Source organism: Pteropus alecto, unplaced genomic scaffold, assembly GCF_000325575.1.
Source record: "Pteropus alecto unplaced genomic scaffold, ASM32557v1 scaffold189, whole genome shotgun sequence".
Classification (NCBI taxonomy): domain Eukaryota; kingdom Metazoa; phylum Chordata; class Mammalia; order Chiroptera; family Pteropodidae; genus Pteropus; species Pteropus alecto.
The window spans coordinates 133,123-151,052 of record NW_006442117.1 but is presented as its reverse complement, the minus strand read 5'-3'; the positions used below and the strand labels follow the sequence as shown (position 1 = coordinate 151,052).

Below are 17,930 nucleotides of genomic sequence, written 5' to 3'. Positions count from 1 at the left end.
CAGACAGAGCGGATGGGTCCTGCCCGCCTGTGGAGTGGGCGGAGGCGCCCTGCATCGGCTTCCCCTGAGACCGCGTGCTCTGTCCCTCCTCCTCCCCCGGGCCTTTCTGTGCTGGCTTCTCGTCAGCCATTGATCACGGTTAACCTGCTGCTTTTTAAGACCAGTCTTCATGTTCCTCAGAGCCAACGGCCCTCTCTCTTCCCGTTCACAGCAAAGCACCCCGAGAGGCTTGTGGTGCGCGATTCACTGGCGTAGCCCGTGCTTCTCCATCTGCTCCCTGCTCCCTGTTCCCCGCTCCCCGCTCTCTGCTCCCCGCTCTTTGCTCCCCACTGCCTCTGCTCCCCGCTGCCTCTGCTCCCTGCTCCCTGCTGCTTCTGCTCCCTGCACCTCTGCTCCTTGGGTTCATGTGCTGAATTGATGCAAGCCTCCCTGCTTCGGGCGTTACACACACACACACACACACACACACACTCACACACACTCACACACACTCACACACACTCACACTCACACACTTTAAAAGCAGTGTGTCTTCCGCGGGCACCTCGGCTCCAGTACACCCAGCACTGTGCTTGTCTCCAAAGCGTATCCTTCGCTTCTGTCCCCGTTCCAGTGACAGGTTCCAGTGACAGGTACCACCGTCCACCGTTTGTTCAGAGCAGAGACGTGGACTCATCGTGATGCATCAGGTCCTGCCGGTTGCCCAGCAACCTCGTGCATCTTTCTCAGAATTTCTCTCCTTGTCTCGGTCTCGCCGCAGCCGCTGCTGGTCAGGCTGTCTTCTCTTCCTAGATTTTGCAGACACTTCCTGCCTGGATTGTCCTCCCTCCTGTCTGACGCTCCGTCTCATGCCCTCTCCATGCATAGTCAGAACGATCTTTGGGAAAAACAGAGCGGATCACGACACTTTCCCAGGGCCCTCCGCGTCCTGACGTGGGGTACGCGGCTTGCGCCCCGGCTCTGCGGCTCACCCCTTCCGAGCGCGCCACGTCCGCTCCCGAGCCTGCTTCGTCCGGCCCCGCCTTCGTCTTCACTGCGCTTGTTCCTCCGTCTCTCTGACCAGTTTGGAAGAGTCTGGTTCTTTACACGGCCTCACTGGCCGTCGGGCTAAGATGGCACTTTGGTGTCGCAATTAACTCTCACGGTGAGCACTGGAAACACTTACCCCCTTTAATACTTTGTTTTCCAACTTTATTTCAGAAAAGACTTATGTCACGCCCAGACGATGGTCGATGAACTGCTGTCCTCTCGTTCTGATTCGGATCCCGACTGCGAACTAGACAGAGCTGTGGCCCAGATCAGCGTGGACCTGGTGGACGACTACCCGGCTTCCGACCCGCGCTGGGCCGAGTCCGTCCCCGAGGGTAAGCGCACGCTGACTGCTCCTAGGGCGTCGTCTGTTTGGAGAATGCTCTAGTTCCTTTATTAAAGCGTCTCTGAGAGCACGTTTTTTAATTTCTGAAGCAGTTTACTATTAATTCAGTTTAAAAGGTTGAAATTTTTCTCAGTACTAGATTTCGAAAAGGGCTCAGAACAGATTTCTGGGATAGACTGGACACTGAGGGACGATTGGAGCAAACCTTGCTTGTTCTGACGGAAGCAGATCGATTAGCCCTACTTAGCCGCTTCGCCTTTTTGTGTGGAAAAGCAAAGTCGTGGCATAGGTAGTGTGTGGCACTTACTAGCACGATTAAATGATGGTCGGCATCATCCCTGTATTTGGCTAGTAGAAACTGTACGTTTGCCCAAGAGCTGCAGTGAGCGACTCTCAGCACGTAGGGCGGGCATGTCACGTCTTGCCGCCTGACACTGTCCTTTGTCCCCGTGGCTCTCCTGCATTTCCACTGCAGCACAGGGGCCCCCGGGGGAACTCTCGAACATCACTATGTCAGCCTGATTTCCTACTTGACAAGTTTGCTAAGCCTTATTAGACATTTAGGAAAAACTGAGTATTGACTTTCCTTGACCATTTCTTTTGAGCCGTCAAGCCTATTGTGATACAAATGATTACACTGATGACACATTTTGTGTTTTGAATGAATACCGTATGAATTGTATCAAGCTCCCAAAATTTTTCTCTAAATTTTTTTAACGCTGGGCAATGTTATAAATAATTTCCTTAAAAGGTTGGTATTTTCATTTTGTGTAGATTTTTCTTAACTTTTTGTTTCATTACTGTGTTTGGACAGAAGCACCTGGGTTTAGCAACACATCCCTGATCATTCTTCACCAGCTGGAAGACAAGATGAAGGCCCATTCCTTCCTCATGGACTTCATCCGCCAAGTAGGCATGCCGGTCGCCGTGAGCAGGGGAGCAGGGCACGGGCTCTGCTGTCCCTTTGTCTGCTCTCCAGGGCAGTGAGATGTCCCTCTTCTTACTCTGAGGTGTTTCACTGGGTAGGGGATGACCAGTGTTTTGCATTTTCTTTGCTGACCTTAAAGTAAATACGTTCAGGGCTGTGCGGAGGACTGGTACTCCAAGTATAAAAGTCCCATTGAAAATCAGATAAAAAGAAGAAAAATGGCGTGTCAGCAGAAACGACGTTTTAGCTTTTCTTGTAACATCTTGCGGTGGCCTGCTTTTCATTCAGATTTCACGTGTGCTTTTACATAAAACTTAAGTTTTCGTGAGCTGATTTTGTATTATTAGAAAGAAGAAGAATGACGTGATAAAAACAAGATTTTTATGTGTGGATTTTTAATTTTGAAGTGCCATTAGAAGCACGTTCTCATTTAAAGAAATATCCCTGTTCTTTTTCAACTGTAGTTGACATACGATACCAGTTTCAGGGGTACAGCAAAGTGGTCAGAGTTTATATAACTTACGAAGCGACCCCTCTGGTGAGTCCAGCACTCACTCGACACCATAGTTATTACAACTTTATTGACTCTGCTCCCCGTGCTGTGCTGTGCATCCCCGCAGCTGCTTTTATGACTGACAGTTTGTGCTTCTCAATCCCTTTTCCTTTGTCCCCCATCCCCCAAGGCCTCTCCCATCTGGCGACCATCGGTTCGTTCTGTGTCTGTGAGACTTTCATTTTTTTGTTGTTCATTTATTTTGTTGTTTAGGTTCCACATGTAAGGGAAATTACATGGCATTTGTCTTTCTCTGTCTGACTTGTGTTACTTAGCATGATACCCGCTATGTCCATCCTTGTCGTTGCAAATGTAAGATGTTTCTCTCTTTCTCGTTGCTGAGTAACAGTCCATTGTATTTGTGTACCACTTCTTTGTCCAGGCGTCTGTTGGTGGACACTGAGGCTGCTTCCATATCTTGGTTATGGTGAATAGTGCTGCAGTGAACACGAGGTGCATCTGTCTTTTCGATTCAGTGTTTTGGATTTTTTCGTATAAATAACCCAGAAGTAGAATTGCTAGGTCATAAGGTAGTTTAGTCTTAATTTTTCGATGAGCCTCCAGACTGTCTTCCATAGTGGCTGCACCAGTTTCCAGTCCCACCAACAGTGCATGAGGGTTCCCTTTTCTCCACATCCTTGCCAGTTCTTATTTTTTGATTTTCGATTTTTTGATTATTGATGATAGCCATTCTGACAGGCGTGAGGCGACATCTCACCGTGGTTTGAATTTGCATTTCTCTGATGGTGAGTGACCTTGATCATCTTGTCCTTTGGCCATTGGCCATCCGTGTGTCCTCTTTGGAGAAGTGTCTATTCAGATCCTCTGCCCATTTTGTAATTGGATTGTTTGGTTTTTTGGTGTTAAGTTGTATAAATGATTTATATATTTTAGATAAAAACCCCTTATCAGGTGTATCGTTTGTGAATATCTCCTGCCACTCACTAGTTTTACTCTTTGTTTTGTCGATGGTTTCCTTTCCTGTGTAAAACATTTTAGTTTGACGTACTGCAATTTTTTACTTTTTCTTTTGTTTTCCTTGCCTGAGGTGACATGTCAGAAAAAATAGTACTAAGAGCAAAATCAGAGTTTACTGCCCGTGTTTTCTTCTAGGAGTTTTATGTTTGGGTCTTACGTTTAAGTCGCTAATCCGTTTTGCGTTTATTCTCATATATGCTGTAAGAAGGTGGTCCGGTTTCATTGTTTTTGCACGATCTGTCCCGTTTTCCCATCACCATTTATTGACGAGACTGTCTTCACCCATTGCGTCTTCTCATCTCCCTTTTCATAGACGAATTGATCGTGTAGATGAGGTTTATTTCTGGGCGCTCTGTTCGGTTCCATTGATCTGCGCGCCTGATTTTATGTCATCGCCATGCTGTTTGATGACTGTGGCCCTGTGGAGTTTGACGTCAGGCAGCGTGATGCGTCCCACTTTGTTCTTCTCCAGGCCGCCGTGGCTGGTGGGGCCTGAGGTCCCCAGAGGGCTCGCCCCGCTTACGCAGAGCCGAAACGAGAGCACGTTCTGGCTGTAGACAGTGTAGGACACAGGTGACGCCTCTGTGCCAGCAGCAGTGGCTCCCAGGCATCTTACATATGCAGGGGGATGGATTTTGTTCCATTTTTGCTTATTTTTTCCAAAGTCAGTAATGCCTTCGTGTTGCAGAGCTTCTGGTCAGCGCCGCCCAGTAGGATTCCTGTGGCGACAAGAGTGCTCTGTGTCCGTGTCATGGCTGCGGCAGCCACTGGTCACATGGTGCAGAATGGGCTGGTGCAGCCGAGGAACAAAATTTTTTTAAGTTTAATTTTAATGAACTTAAATTTAAATCTCCACCTTGGTGGATGGTGGCCAGCTCACGGGACCGCGCAGAGCTGCTCCCAGTGAAGAATGCGCAGTGACGACACTCAGGGAGCGTGTGCAGCTGGACACCTGCGCCCGCGAGCCTCCGGGCTCGGCTCCGGCCGGGGCGGGAGGGCCCAGCCTCGAGCTGTCCGGTGCTGGGGCAGCTGTGACCTCACATTTGGCCTGGGGAAGTGGAGACAGGGGCTCCTGTGAGCCTGCTCATCATGTGGCATGTGACGTGAGCACGCGGTCTCCGTCATGGCGGTGCAGCGACCCCGAGGCACGCGAACCAGTACGGCAGGCAGGCACCTGGCGCCTGGGCAGGGAACGTGGCTCCAGGCCTCGGGATGGTCGGCACGGAGTGACCATCAGGGTGGAGGCAGGTGCTGTTAAAGAGCATCAGGGCACAGGCGTCGGCGTGTCCCACAGTCAGGTAACGAGGGTGGTTTACCTGTGCTGTCAGACACGGAGCGACCCGAGTGCCGCAGGAGCACGGGGCTCCAGGAGGCGCCCCGGGAAGGGCGGGCGGGCCGCAGACGCGAACTCTGGGCCGCTGACACGACCTCTGGGCCGCTGCGCTTCCGACCGCGTGTTTGTCACTGTGTCGGTAGGAATTCTGTGGGGATTCGGAGTGTTGTTTTTTTGTTTGTTCTCTGTGTACTTTTCTGTACTTAAAATAATTCTCAATATATAAAAATCAGGTCACTTTTTGACGAGATGGATTCTGCTTAAAATGGGAGAGTTATTACTTGCGTCTGTCTCTCGGCTTCGTTGAAGTTCAGGTTGTTGTGACACTTGACCAGGTAGGGAGCTTACGAGAGCCCCTGGCACCAGTCACAGCCCAGGAACGGCCTGTGGCCGTGGAGGAGGCAGAGGATTGGGCTCCCCAGTCCCTGCCCCAGGCTTTGGGGTCCTGGGAACCAGCCGTGGGAGATGGAGACTACGAGGTACTTGGCGGTGGGGGGCCGCCACGCCGACGAGACAGCAGCAGCGGCTCTGTGTGACTTGGTCTTCCTAGAGGCTGTCCGCATTTCTTACCGGCGCGTGTGCACGTATGTGTGCGTGTGTGAACAGCCCTGGGGGAGAGCTGGCCGGTGGCCCTGCGCCAGTGTGCGTCCCACGGGCACACGGCTGCGCCGTGCGTGTCACTAACACCTCCCAGGAGCTCGTGCGTGCATCTCCCCGCAGGTCGGCCTGTTCGCGCGTCTGGGCACTCTGCCGGTGAGGGGGACGCCCATGGCCACGCGGCTGCTGCTGTGCGAGCACGCGGAGAAGCTGTCGGCCGCCATCGTCCTGAAGAACCACCATTCGCGGCTGCCTGACCTGGTGAACACGGCGCTGCTGATGGCTCTGAGCAGGAGGGACCATGAGGTCCCCCCTAGCCTGACCCCTGCAGATGTCTTCTTCAGAGAGGTGAGCAAGTCCGTCTCGTCCCCCAGTGCAGCTTCCCCGGAGCCTGCAGTGACTTGCCGACTGTGGCCAAGCAGGGACGAGACTGAGGACACAAGTTCCCGCTGAGTAGATTCTGTGTCGCTCGTTCACCACATCCCTGTAACGGAAAAGCCCCCCCCGCCCCCCGTGGGCCAGGCCTCACGGTGGCTCCTGCAGCCCTGGGCAATGTGCGTCCCCTGTTGGTCCCCTCACTCCTGCCCACACCGTTGTAGACAGTCCCTTCTCTAAACTCCTCAGTGACCTGCTAGGATCCTGCTGGCCACCTCCTTCTTAAAATCAGATTTATCTTTAGAGGGAAAGGGAAACCTGTGTATTTCGGAAGGCAAGAAGGTGAAGATGTGGGCCAGCTGGTGGCAGCGCACGCTGCAGCATCATGCCCAGCTCGGGGACCCGGCCGATGCCTCCCGACCTGGTGACGGGGCAGGGAGACCGCACACTGCGCACGAGAGAGGCTGACTGTCTCACCGGAGCCGGCGGCACTCAGCGCACGGTGTCGGCCATGCCCGCGGCTGCCCCTGCAGTCCCCACCTGGGCTGTCCTGTCCCTTGGTGCCATTGTCCCGGTTTAGAAACAGCGCTCGCTCTTCTCCCAGCTGAGCGAAATCGGGACTTGTTTTCTGCATCCGGGGAACTTTGAACTCTATTTGGGTCTCTAGTTTTATTTCCTCCATCTTACAGTCTGCCTGTGATCTAGCATTTGACAGGCCGTGCCAAGAAGTCTCTTTTTTGCTTAATTTTTGATGTGACATAACCTAAAAATAATCGAAGACACTGAACTGTGTTCCGTTTTTCTGTGGATTCTGTGAACGTAGTTCGGTGAATACTTTGTTTTCACACAGTCGTCCTTTAATATGTGCAGGGGATTGGTTCAGACCGCCCCCCCACAGCATGGAAATTTCGTAGATGCTCAGGTCCCTTATACAAAACTACGTGGTATTTGCTTATAACCTGTGCGTATCCCCCACGTACTTTAAATCACCTCTAGATCACTTACGGTAGTGCTGTAACTACGTCAGCATCTAGTGCGGTATGTGCTGTGTGAATGGCCGTTACACTGTTGTTCAGGGAATAACGACAGAAAGGTGTGTAGCAGGCAGCACAGACACAGTGCAGCCTATGTAACCACTGTGAGCCTGAACACATAGCACGTGGCAGCAACAATGTGGCATTTTTTTCCCTGAATATTTTGGCTCTGCAGTGGTTGAGGGCCGGCTGTACTTGATGTTTAAATAAAAAGTCTACCTGGCAACAGCCCAGAATCCGCTTGCCTGTCGGGCGTTACCCGGACAGGCTCACTTTTCTCGCTTTTTCACTCGTTTGCACCACTCACTGTCGGCTTCTGACTGGTGAGCCGTGGGCGCGACCTGAGCGCTGTCGAGTGGGGTGCGGTCGCCGCCCGTCGCCGTGGCTCCGGTCGTAGGTGGCTGACTTCTCTCCGCCCCTCAGGTGTCCCAGGTAGACACCATCTGCGAGTGCCTGCTGGAGCACGAGGAGCAGGTGCTGAGGGGCACGGCGCTGGACGCGGCCGAGTGGGCCGAGGTGGTGGTCGACGTGAACAACATCCTCAAGGTAGCGGGGCCCGGGCAGGGGACGCTGCGTGCCTGCTCTGGCACCACAGTGCGTGAGCGGGCAGCCGCTCGCTGATGCCGAAAAAAATTGGGCACGTGTCAGTGGCTTTTTCAATCCCCTAACAGCCGTTCGGGTGGTTTGCCTTGTGCGCGTTAGCGGAGCCTGTAACCCTGAGTTCCGTTTGGTGGAATAAGCCTTTTTTCCGGGGAAGGATACATTGCAAATGGAACGGTCTGAATAAGTTTCTGTTTTTTAATTACTCGAAAGCTCACTACTTATATTTATTGAGTAAAATGTTCCATTTAGCTTTAGCTGGTGTGCTTTATGATAACGACATTCCCACTTGGTTACTGTCGTTTTCCAGAATTGAAGTTAAACAAATTTCAAATGCAAAGAGCATCAAAAGTCATGCCCCAGACCTGCGTCGAGTGTTCTCTCGTATGATAGACTGATGTTCACATTATCTTCAGAATTCTGGGGGGAGATGGTCATCGCTCTCCGTGTGGTAACGGTGACGCATGTCATTGTCCCAGGACATGCTGCAGGCTGCCAGTCATTATCGACAGAACAGACAGTCCTTGTACAGAAGGGAAGAACCTGGGGGGAAGGAGCCCGAGTACATTCCGTGGACAGGTGAGGTCGCCAGCACCGAGTCCAAATACTGATTTATTCGCTGTTCGAATTACATTTCTAGTGAGCCCTCGATCTGGGAGGTGTGTGATTCCGCTAGCGCATATTTGCAGGCTAAATGGAAAATAACTTAAGTGCCATCTCCAAAACAAGCAATTCTTGTGAAAATCGCTCTATTCCCTTGGAATAATTTATAGTTCTCTCTGTGCTTTATGTCTTTAACCCGCACTCATATGCATCTGTTAGGTATTAGTACGTACAGTTGTTCGTAGAAGCAGGTCCTGGCCCTGGAAGTATTGACTATATTCTATGCTGACTTGACACAAGAAAGTAAATAGAGTCGCCTTAAAGCAGCAGTCCTCAAGCTTTGTGGCACCGGGGACCGGGACTCCCCTCTAACGCCTGAGGATCCGAGGCAGAGCTGAGGCAGTGATGCTGGCCCCGGGGAGCGGCTGCAGATGCAGACGAGGCTTCGCTCGCTGGCCCGCCGCTGCACTCCTGCTGTGCGGCCCGGTTCCTGATAGGCCACAGCGGTGCTGGTCCGCAGCCCGGGGTTGGGACCTCTGCATTAAAGGACTTGGAGGGCAGCATCATGCTACGTGCCTTCACTGAGGAGGTCCCTGGGGAGACGGGCTTGGAGCAGGACAGGAGGTGGCAGCTGAGCCCGTCTGGTTTATTTTTCCAGCGGCGGTGAAGAGAGAGTTTTGAGGCAGCTGGTTTTCCTCCCCCGCTCCAGAACCCTCGCTTCCCGTCTCTGTCGTTCTATGTCGTCCCGCAGCAGCGAGTGGTCCTGCCAGCATCCGAACAGCAATAGTGCGCCAGCACGAGGTTGTCCTGAAGACGGTTTACCCCCAGGCGGACAGCAGCCTCCGGAACATTCTGATGGAGCAGCTGGTCGCCCTGATCGATTGCTTCCTGGATGGTTACGTTTCTCAGCTGAAATCTCTGGACAAATCCAGTGATCAGGACAGATACGACAGCCTGGAAGTGGAGTACACGCAGAAGCGGCTGGATCTCCTATCCCCCCTCCGTAAGTGTGTGGCACCTGGCGAGGGCTCTGGGTCTTTCATTTGCAGAACGGATGAAGGGGTCACGTCGTCACCACACTGTAGCCAGTGAACCGTGGACCCAGCTGTGCCGAGAACTTAAAGCCAACCGTGCAGCTGTCTCTGTTCGTGTCTTCGGCCCGTTCTCATCCCGATGAGGAGCAGCGGCTTGTTTTGCTAGTATTTGGCGGGTGGGAGTAGCTTCTTAGAGGCAGTGAAGAAGCAAGGGACAGAATTTGCATCTTTAATGACTTTATATGAATGCGAAACCAAATGCCAGTATCTAGAAGGGTTTCTTTTCTATTCATTATTTTTAGTATATAATATGCATAAGGATAAAATTGCAAGTAGTATATTTTATTACACGTGACGTTTTCACCAACAGGATGTTTTCCATGTATTTTCATTTCCGTAGTCACCCTAGGCCAGTACACGTGGGCTGCTTCGTTAGCAGAAAAATACTGTGACTTTGATATCCTAGTCCAGATGTGCGAGCAGACCAACAACCAGACGAGGCTGCAGCGCTACATGACCCAGTTTGCTGATCAGGTAACGGACGCTGGGGACGGAGGTGGGGGACCCCGTGACGGATGTGGCCACTTCTGTGTCACGCGGGGTGTTTAGATGACGCAGTCTTGTTGTAGTTAACTTAGACACTAAGTTATGTGTTATGGTTCTTGGTTTTGGCAGATGATGCTTTATGTGTAAACATTACTGAAATATTCTTTGATCTTTGAAAAACGTTAAAACTTTCTGCTCTCGTGTTTTCAGTTATAATTAAAAGTACTTATGTACGTGAATATCAGTTGAGTTTTAAAAATTCGAATAGAAAGCCGTAGGCGCCTGGGGCGCTGCTCCGCAGACCTCCGATGCCCGCTCGCCTCCGGGTCCCGTTGTCCTTGTTTCGAATCTCGGCTCCCGTTTTAACGCAGCTCCCGTCCGACTCCGTGTGGGCGAGTTCGAGCTGCTCTTCAAAGCCAGCTTATTCAATCAGTCGATCTTCATGTAACAACTGATTTTTTTCTTCCTATAAAAGCGGCATTATATAAAATTCTGAAAATCCCTGTAAACAAAAAGATTTAAGCAAATCACTTAGAATCCCACCACCCAGCGGGAGCCCTTCCAAACACTTGGTTTGTATTTTACTCCGTGTTATTATAGACAAGCGCATCAGTCAACTGCCGGTTTGACTCACTGCATCACAGCCGTGTGCCTGTCCCGTGAAGTGCTGCACACCAGCATTTTATGATTTCACAGGCTGGGTGTAACATCCCGCATCTGATCAGTCGCTGGCTGTTGGGCGTGGCTGGTCTAGTGTTTGACAGTAGTGCTAAAATAAATACTTTCACAGCCATCATTTTTCTTCTTTTTATGGATTCTGGTTCCTCATTGGCATTTTCCATCCATTTTTTGCGTTGTCCCTTTTCTTTAATATGTTGAGTAGTTATTTTTAAGTTTTTTTGTACTATAAAACCTGATCGTTCCTAGGTCTGCTTTTCTTGCCTGCTTATTAGTCCTATTTTTGTTTATTATGTCTCGTGATTTTTTTATTGTGTTTTGGACATTGTGTATAAAACAACCATAACACTGGGGGTCTGTGCTGTTTCCCCGGGGGGCAAATAAGATGAGATGCAGGCCACTCATCGGCGTAGACCACCGTCGCCTCATCGGTGGGGGGAGGGGGATCCAGGGCCTGGTTGCAGTTTTCCTCGCATTCAAGTTTGGTTCCAAAGTCTGTGGGACTGGTGCGTCCACTGCAGGGTCCCCTGTAGGCAGACTGTCTCCTAGGAACTGTGAGACCGCAGGACATTGGTCTTCCTTTCCAGCCCAGGCCCTGCCCCAGCCCAGCCTTCAGCAGGCATCCTGCAGGGAAGGCTGGCTGGGCATGCAGAGCTTCCAGGCTCTGACGTTTCGTGCAGCTCACTTGGCCGTTTTACACAGATTCTACCTGAGAGCCTTTCATTCTGGAATGATCATCTCGGCCCTGTCCAGTAGAAAGAACTTTCTGTTGACAGTGGAGAGCTTGCTCACGCGTGCTGTCCCAAATGGGAGTCTCTAGCGCCCTATGGCAGCTGAGCACTTGAAATGTGGCTGGTGTGACGGAGGCACCCGACTGTTCAGTTTTAATCACATTTGAGCAGCTGCGTGGCTGGTGACCACCACACCCCCAGCACACGCCAGAGTCTGCGTGATCTCGAGCAGTGTGTCCCTTCTGAATCTGGCCTTGTTTGGCAAATGGGGTGATTGAATTAGGCAATTTTTGAGGGCCTTACAATATGGGAAATTAGTGTTTAAAGCAAGATTTGTATTCTGGAGTCGAAGAGCTTTGGAAGAAAGTGGATATTTTATTATCAGAAATGCATTTTTAAAACTGTATTGCTAAATGTCATTGGATTCTTGGCTCTGCCATTGATAGAATTTTTCAGACTTCCTCTTCCGCTGGTATCTGGAGAAGGGGAAGAGAGGCAAATTGCTGTCACAGCCCATTTCTCGGCACGGACAGCTGGCGAGTTTTCTGCAAGCTCACGAACATCTCAGCTGGCTGCATGAAATCAACAGCCAGGAATTGGAAAAGGTAAGGAGGATTCAGGTACACGAGAAAATTTGAGCAACTTTCAGTTTTAAATAGTTTTATTCTTAATAGTTAAAAAACTTATAGATTATTTTAAACGTGTCTCTCTTATTCATACATAATTTGAATATTCTTTATGTAGTCCATTGTGAGTTGACTCTTACAGTAACAAAAGCACAAAAAACTTATTAGCACATAAATAAGTCGGCCTGTTTTTGTAATGAACATTTTGCTATAATAGAAACGTTTACATTAGTAGTAGAAACAGTACACAAGTTAACTTTAAAGTTCCTGACAATGTTGAAGTGCCACGTGATGGTCACAGAGCAAATGTGTATTACGTGTCTCTCCCCATAGTGAGTGTGGGCGGCCGATACTGGGCAGTTGCTTTTCAGTGTGTGGGGCACGCCTCAGTTTTCAGATGTGCCGATACTGACTTGATCTTTCATTGATGGAGCTTTAGTGGGGGGGTGTTTGGGTCGTACTTGACCTTTATTTCAACTCGAATTAGTAACCAGGACCTTAACACGGTTCTCACGTTTTGTTTCTTCTAGGCACATGCAACGCTTCTGGGTTTGGCAAATTCGGAAACACGTTACTTCGCAAAGAAGAAAACCCTCCTTGGATTGAGTAAACTGGCCGCGTTAGCTTCGGACTTTCCAGAGCACGTGCTGCAGGAAAAAATCGAAGGTAAAAGAAGGGATTTGAGCAGCTCAGTCACGACGTCGGCAAGGTTCACGTGGTTTAGCGGGGAGGGCAGGTCGGCAGGTGGGCGGGTAGATGACGGAGCAAGCAGAAGCAGAAAACTGTTAACAGCTGAATACAGTCCTTTCGTAGTGTTTAGATTTCTCATAGGTTTGAGATTATTCGAAATAAAAATCGGAGGGGGGCTGTTAGCTCCGGGGGGCGGGGAAGAACACGTGACCATGGGAGTTTGGCCTCAGGGCCTGGCCGCGGAGCCCAGCCTCTAGTGTCCTTTACCTCCTCTGCGGAGTGGGCGCGGCGGGGGGAATCTGGACAGAACTGGTTTTTGCTTCTCCTAGAACATACTCCGGGTGGCTTCTAAACGGTCGTTTCCCGGGGCGGGTGGCATTCACTGAGCTGCCACGCAGTGGGGCCAAGAGACGCCAGATTTGGGGGACTGTGCCTGACCAGTCACCGTCCACTCTGCCGCTTCCAGCAGCAGAGCGGCTTCCTCCCCTCTCTGTCCCCCGCGACTGGTTCCGGCCGCTGCGATGATTCTCATGACTTGGCTGGACCCACGAGTATGTGGTTACGCCATCAGGACCCGGAACAGCAGAGTTAGTAACACTGCGGGGTCGTTCACTGGCGACCAGAGCTCTTTTTTAAATTCGGATTTGAGAAAAGCGAAAGTTTACCCCGCCCTCTCGTTTCGAATTCCAGAAATGGCCGAGCAGGAGCGATTTCTGCTGCACCAGGAGACGCTGCCCGAGCAGCTGCTGGCGGAGAGGCAGCTGAGTCTCAGTGCCATGCCCGTGCTGACAGCACCGCAGCTCATCAGCGTAAGTGCGGCCCAGCCCCCCGCCGTGCTGGGCTCCAAGCGCCAGTGCGGGCCCAGGCCTAGTGCCTGAGGGCGGCTCCACGCCCCTGCTCCTGGCACCCCGCTTGGAGTGAGCTGTTAGAAGCGGCGCGGGAGCAGGGCACCGGTTAGCAGAAGGGCGAGGGTCAGCCTCTGCTCATCCAGCAACCAGGGAAATGACTTGCAGTTTGCTTTGTCCATGTGGGACAGGTAGGTGCCATGAGATGCGTTTCAGACTCTTCTGTGAGAAGAATGGTGTACGGGCCTGGACGACGGCCCATGGGTGCCACCCTCACCCTCTTCCTCCGCAGCGCACTGGCCTGGGGCTGCGGCCCAGACCAGACTGTTCCACTGCTCCAGACGCCTGTAGTTTTAACGCTACTGCTTTCCTTTCAAGAAAGCGTTTTAAATGGAAGAGTCATGCCATAGGGTCCCGTGAGTTTGCTCTAATTGAAAAGAAAGGAAACAGCTCAAAAACATGAATATTATAGCTATTGTTAGCAACACATTCTGTGGTTGAGCTCACGGGCAGCCTCTGGAGATAGAATATTCAGTGTCAAAATCTGAGATGCTGTTGCTTGGAGAGTCACCGCTACTTTATGTATCAGAAAGAAGGAAAAAGTAGTGTCGGGTTTACGCGATACGATGTTAAGTTTAATGCCACGTGCCAAGTTCAGAGACGTGAGCGTTGTGGAGGAAGAGGAAGTTGAGAACAGTGACATGAGCGTTGTTTTTAAGTGCTAAGACAGAACAGGCAGACTTTCCCGAAGTGGCCTGAGTGTGGCCTTTGCTGCCAGAGGGTCTGTTCAGTCTTCCCAGCCGTTTCCCGTTTGCCCCGGGAAGACCCGCCCACAGCGCTCACCCGAGATCGCGTGGCTAAGCCTCAGCCCGAGCCACAGAGCTTGCCACGGAACAGCTCGCTCCGGTACATCAATAGTCCTTGGAAGTGACAGATGATGTCATTCTATTTGTAGCATTCTGTTTTTAGCAGTTCGATCGCTGAAAATGTCAAATCCTAGAAAACGTGTCTTTCCTACACGTGATGATGAACGCTGGCAGCGAGCTGCATTTTTTTTTTTCTAAACGGGAAATGGGTTAAAATGAAGTTTGTTCTATTATAAATGGTCATTATGTAAAGGATATAGGAAAATTCAAACTGGTGTTTTTTAACAAGGCGAGTGTCTTCACGATGATAAAATTACAGAAAGCTTGAAGAACACGGAAGTGAGTGTATAGGCAGCTGCGATCTAACCAGCCCCAGATGAATCGGTGGCGTGTTGACATATGTTTTTGTATCTTTTAAGTAAACTAGACTAGCTTCGTGCTTTGTCACAGATCTCAGTTTTTAAAACCTTTCGAAAGGGCTTTACAAAGGCAAGGGCAGCAGTTTCCCGCAGGGAATATGCTTAGAAGGATACGGGGGTGTGTGCGCTGTCTGAACCCGAGACCGCAGACCCGCGGACGTTCTGAAGGTTTACGTCCCAGGTCGTTGGCATTAGTCACTGATAGAGCAGAGGCCGCTTTTAAAGGTGGCTTCCCGTGAGGTGGCGGCTGTCGCGCCCGAACGCGACTCCAGTCTTCACCGCGAGAATGCCTGCGGCTGACGGGGAAGACGGTGTCTCCGCATAGTGTCTGCTGTCGTGCCTGAGCCCCCCCTTACACGGTCCCTCTTGTTTTGACTTGCTGTGTAGCTGTATGTCTGCGAAGAAAACAGAAGAGCTAATGAGTACGACTTCAAGAAAGCTCTGGACTTGCTGGAATACATCGACGAGGTAAGCGACATCGCCGAGGTGAGCGGCATCGACGAGGTGAGCGGCATCGCCCGAGACGGCTGCTGCTCGGACCAGCGTCGTAGCGTGTTCTGCAGAACTGATGAAAGGAAAGAGGAGGGACAGATACCTCCTGTAGCCAGTCGTGAAATGTGTCAGTTAAAATAGACGGTCTGGTTTGGTGGCCGTACTCTTGGATTACGTCCAGCTCTTTGGAAAAGCCTGTCAGGTGACCCCACTTCCTGATCACCCCACATCCCAGGCGTCTTCTCCGTATGTGAATGCAGGGCGCTGCTTCTCGGAGTCCTGGTGTGTCGCTCGCTCTTGTTATCAAGTCGCTATTGATCCCTCTGATACGTTGTTACTCTGTCAAGTCGTTCTTGATGGACGTCACGCGAGAGAAACCGTTGCTCAGCTTTCTTTGAAGAAAAAGATGATAGTGAAAATCCTGTCGATGAGTGAAAGTATCTGGTGGATTTTAAAGCCTGACGTGTTGGCTTTTACGTCACTTGTTTAAGGCTCTGGGTAAAGTCGCGTCACCAAAGGGTCACCAGAAAGTAATTCCCCCATCATCCGTGTGCTGGCTAGTCTGCATAGTGTCCACGTGTCCAAGGAGAGAAAATTTTTTAATTTATGGATTAAAGTAAAGCAGTAATCGCGTAGACTTATATACCTAGAATTGGGAGTCGACATAAGTCGGATTCGAGCACGCACTTTTTAAAGTCTCACTCAGTGCAGATTCTTTGCTTTGCTGTGAAGGAGGAAGATGTGGACATAAATGACCTGAAGCTGGAGGTCCTCTGCCGAGCTCTGCGGAGGGACAAGTAAGTTCTGACGGGCTGGGGCGCGGGCGGCATCAGGGGCCGGTAACCGCCTGTGTCGTCAGTCACCTTAACTGCTTCGCTCAGTGGTTCAAGAACAGCCTGAGGCCTAGGACCACTGGCGTGGTCATCTCTATTTTTAAATTCAGACAGTTTGCCCGGAGATACGTGTCCTGTTTTCACGGAAGTAGGGCCAGCTCTACCGAACAAGGCACAAGGCTACCTTTTTCTATTTCTAATGAGACATCGTCGCGATGGGGGGCCCAGTGCCCTCTTCTGCGTTCCTGCGGCCTCCCTCCCACATCTGTCCCATGCCCTCAGGGGAGGGTTTTGTCCACGGGCGCGGTGGCGCTAGGTGGCGTTAGGAGCAATTGGTCGTAGGGCTGGATCATTTTCAGGAGGAGAGTTTTAGGAGGTCGTGACACAGCCTCCCCCGCTCGGTCCCCGCTCCCGTGGTGCGGGCAGGTGCAGCGGGGCGGGCGTTACCCAGCGTCTCTCCCTCCAGTCACCCAGGCAGTTAAAGTCGTTGTCGACATGTTAGGAGCTTAGTACGTGGACAGTGTTAGACCGGAGGAGAGAGATTTTGCATATTTTACACATAAACGCAAGTCATTGGGAGCTTCCAGTTTCCTGCTCGCTTCTCCTTCCTAACCTTAAAAGCACGCTGTCATTTGACTGGAATTCCCGGCTTTTGTCCCTGATCTCATTGTCACCTCACAGTGATTTTGTTTTCTAGCTGGTCCAGCTCAGATGGCAAAGATGATCCAATTGAAGTATCTAAAGACAGCATATTTGTGAAAATATTACAGAAGCTTTTGAAAGACGGTGAGTGCCTCGTTACCATTGAGCATGGCCGGTCGTGCTCATGCGGGAGCTCGTGCGGGAGCTCTGCGGAAGTGGAAGCTGACCCTGTGTTTTGTCCGCAGGCGTTCAGCTCCGCGAGTACCTGCCGGAGGTGGGAGACCTGCTCCAGGCGGACCAGCTGGGAAGCCTGAAGTCCAACCCCTACTTCGAGTTTGTTTTGAAAGCGAATTACGAGTATTATGTCCAGGGACAAATGTAACTTTTTCGAAAAATGGCCCTCGTTCCTGAAAATTTGCATAAGCACGGCCTTATGACGTTGCCGAGCGTTTCGCACTGCACCTGAAGCCGCTGCGGCCTGCGTGGCCGCTGTTGGTTTCCAGTCCGTGGTATTTCCTCCTCCTCCCATCTGAGCCACATCGGTCGTTTCCGTCCTTGATGCCCTCTTGCCCTCCCTCCGCCCAGGGCTCTGTAGTTCTCGCCCTGGTGCTGGCACATGTCACTTCAGGGCTTCAGTTCCTGTGACTCAGTAAATGATGGAATTGTGCTGGATTCTCTCTGAACTTGCTGTGCCCGGGCATTGTGCACTGAGCAGAACCTGAGCGTTTGGCGTCGAGTCTGGTTAAGGCTGTGGGACACGCTAGCAAGCTGGACGTCAGCCTTTGCTAAATTACAGGAATGAAAGACAAACAGGGCCTGATCCACCTGAGCTTGGTTACTGGGTCATTCGTCGGGGGAATTTTAAACTTCTACATAGCGGTAAGACTATTAATGGAAGTATCTCAGTGAATAAAACATTTCTGTGGCTTTCTGACCTGAGTGACCGCAGGTACGTTCATCATACGAGCTGAGTCGCAGCCTTTCGGTTTGGGGACCTGGGCTGCTTCGTGCCTTCAGGGCGATTCACACTGGTTCCCGCCAGTGCTCGGCCCACGTAAATCTGGAAACCACTATAGCTGAGCTCACGGCAAAGCCGCGGTTCCCAGAGCTGCTCCGTCTGGGGCGGTATCGCCACTCGGTTTTCATCTGGCT

The 17,930-nt window shown here is 51.3% G+C and overlaps 1 protein-coding gene across 1 annotated transcript in view; it reads left to right on the top strand.

The window, feature by feature from the left end:
* NUP133 (nucleoporin 133) overlaps positions 1–17,712 on the top strand; it is a 34,101-nt gene extending 16,389 nt beyond the window's left edge. The window contains exons 13-26 of the mRNA XM_006920718.3: positions 1,201–1,364; positions 2,190–2,284; positions 5,888–6,112; positions 7,597–7,719; positions 8,253–8,352; positions 9,128–9,379; positions 9,811–9,944; positions 11,812–11,970; positions 12,522–12,657; positions 13,372–13,490; positions 15,199–15,279; positions 16,036–16,100; positions 16,834–16,922; positions 17,024–17,712. Coding sequence (XP_006920780.1) covers positions 1,201–1,364; positions 2,190–2,284; positions 5,888–6,112; positions 7,597–7,719; positions 8,253–8,352; positions 9,128–9,379; positions 9,811–9,944; positions 11,812–11,970; positions 12,522–12,657; positions 13,372–13,490; positions 15,199–15,279; positions 16,036–16,100; positions 16,834–16,922; positions 17,024–17,160 — 1,879 coding nt within the window. The 3' untranslated portion in view covers positions 17,161–17,712. The remainder of the gene's footprint in view (positions 1–1,200; positions 1,365–2,189; positions 2,285–5,887; positions 6,113–7,596; positions 7,720–8,252; positions 8,353–9,127; positions 9,380–9,810; positions 9,945–11,811; positions 11,971–12,521; positions 12,658–13,371; positions 13,491–15,198; positions 15,280–16,035; positions 16,101–16,833; positions 16,923–17,023) is intronic.
* The last annotated feature ends 218 nt before the right edge of the window (positions 17,713–17,930 follow it).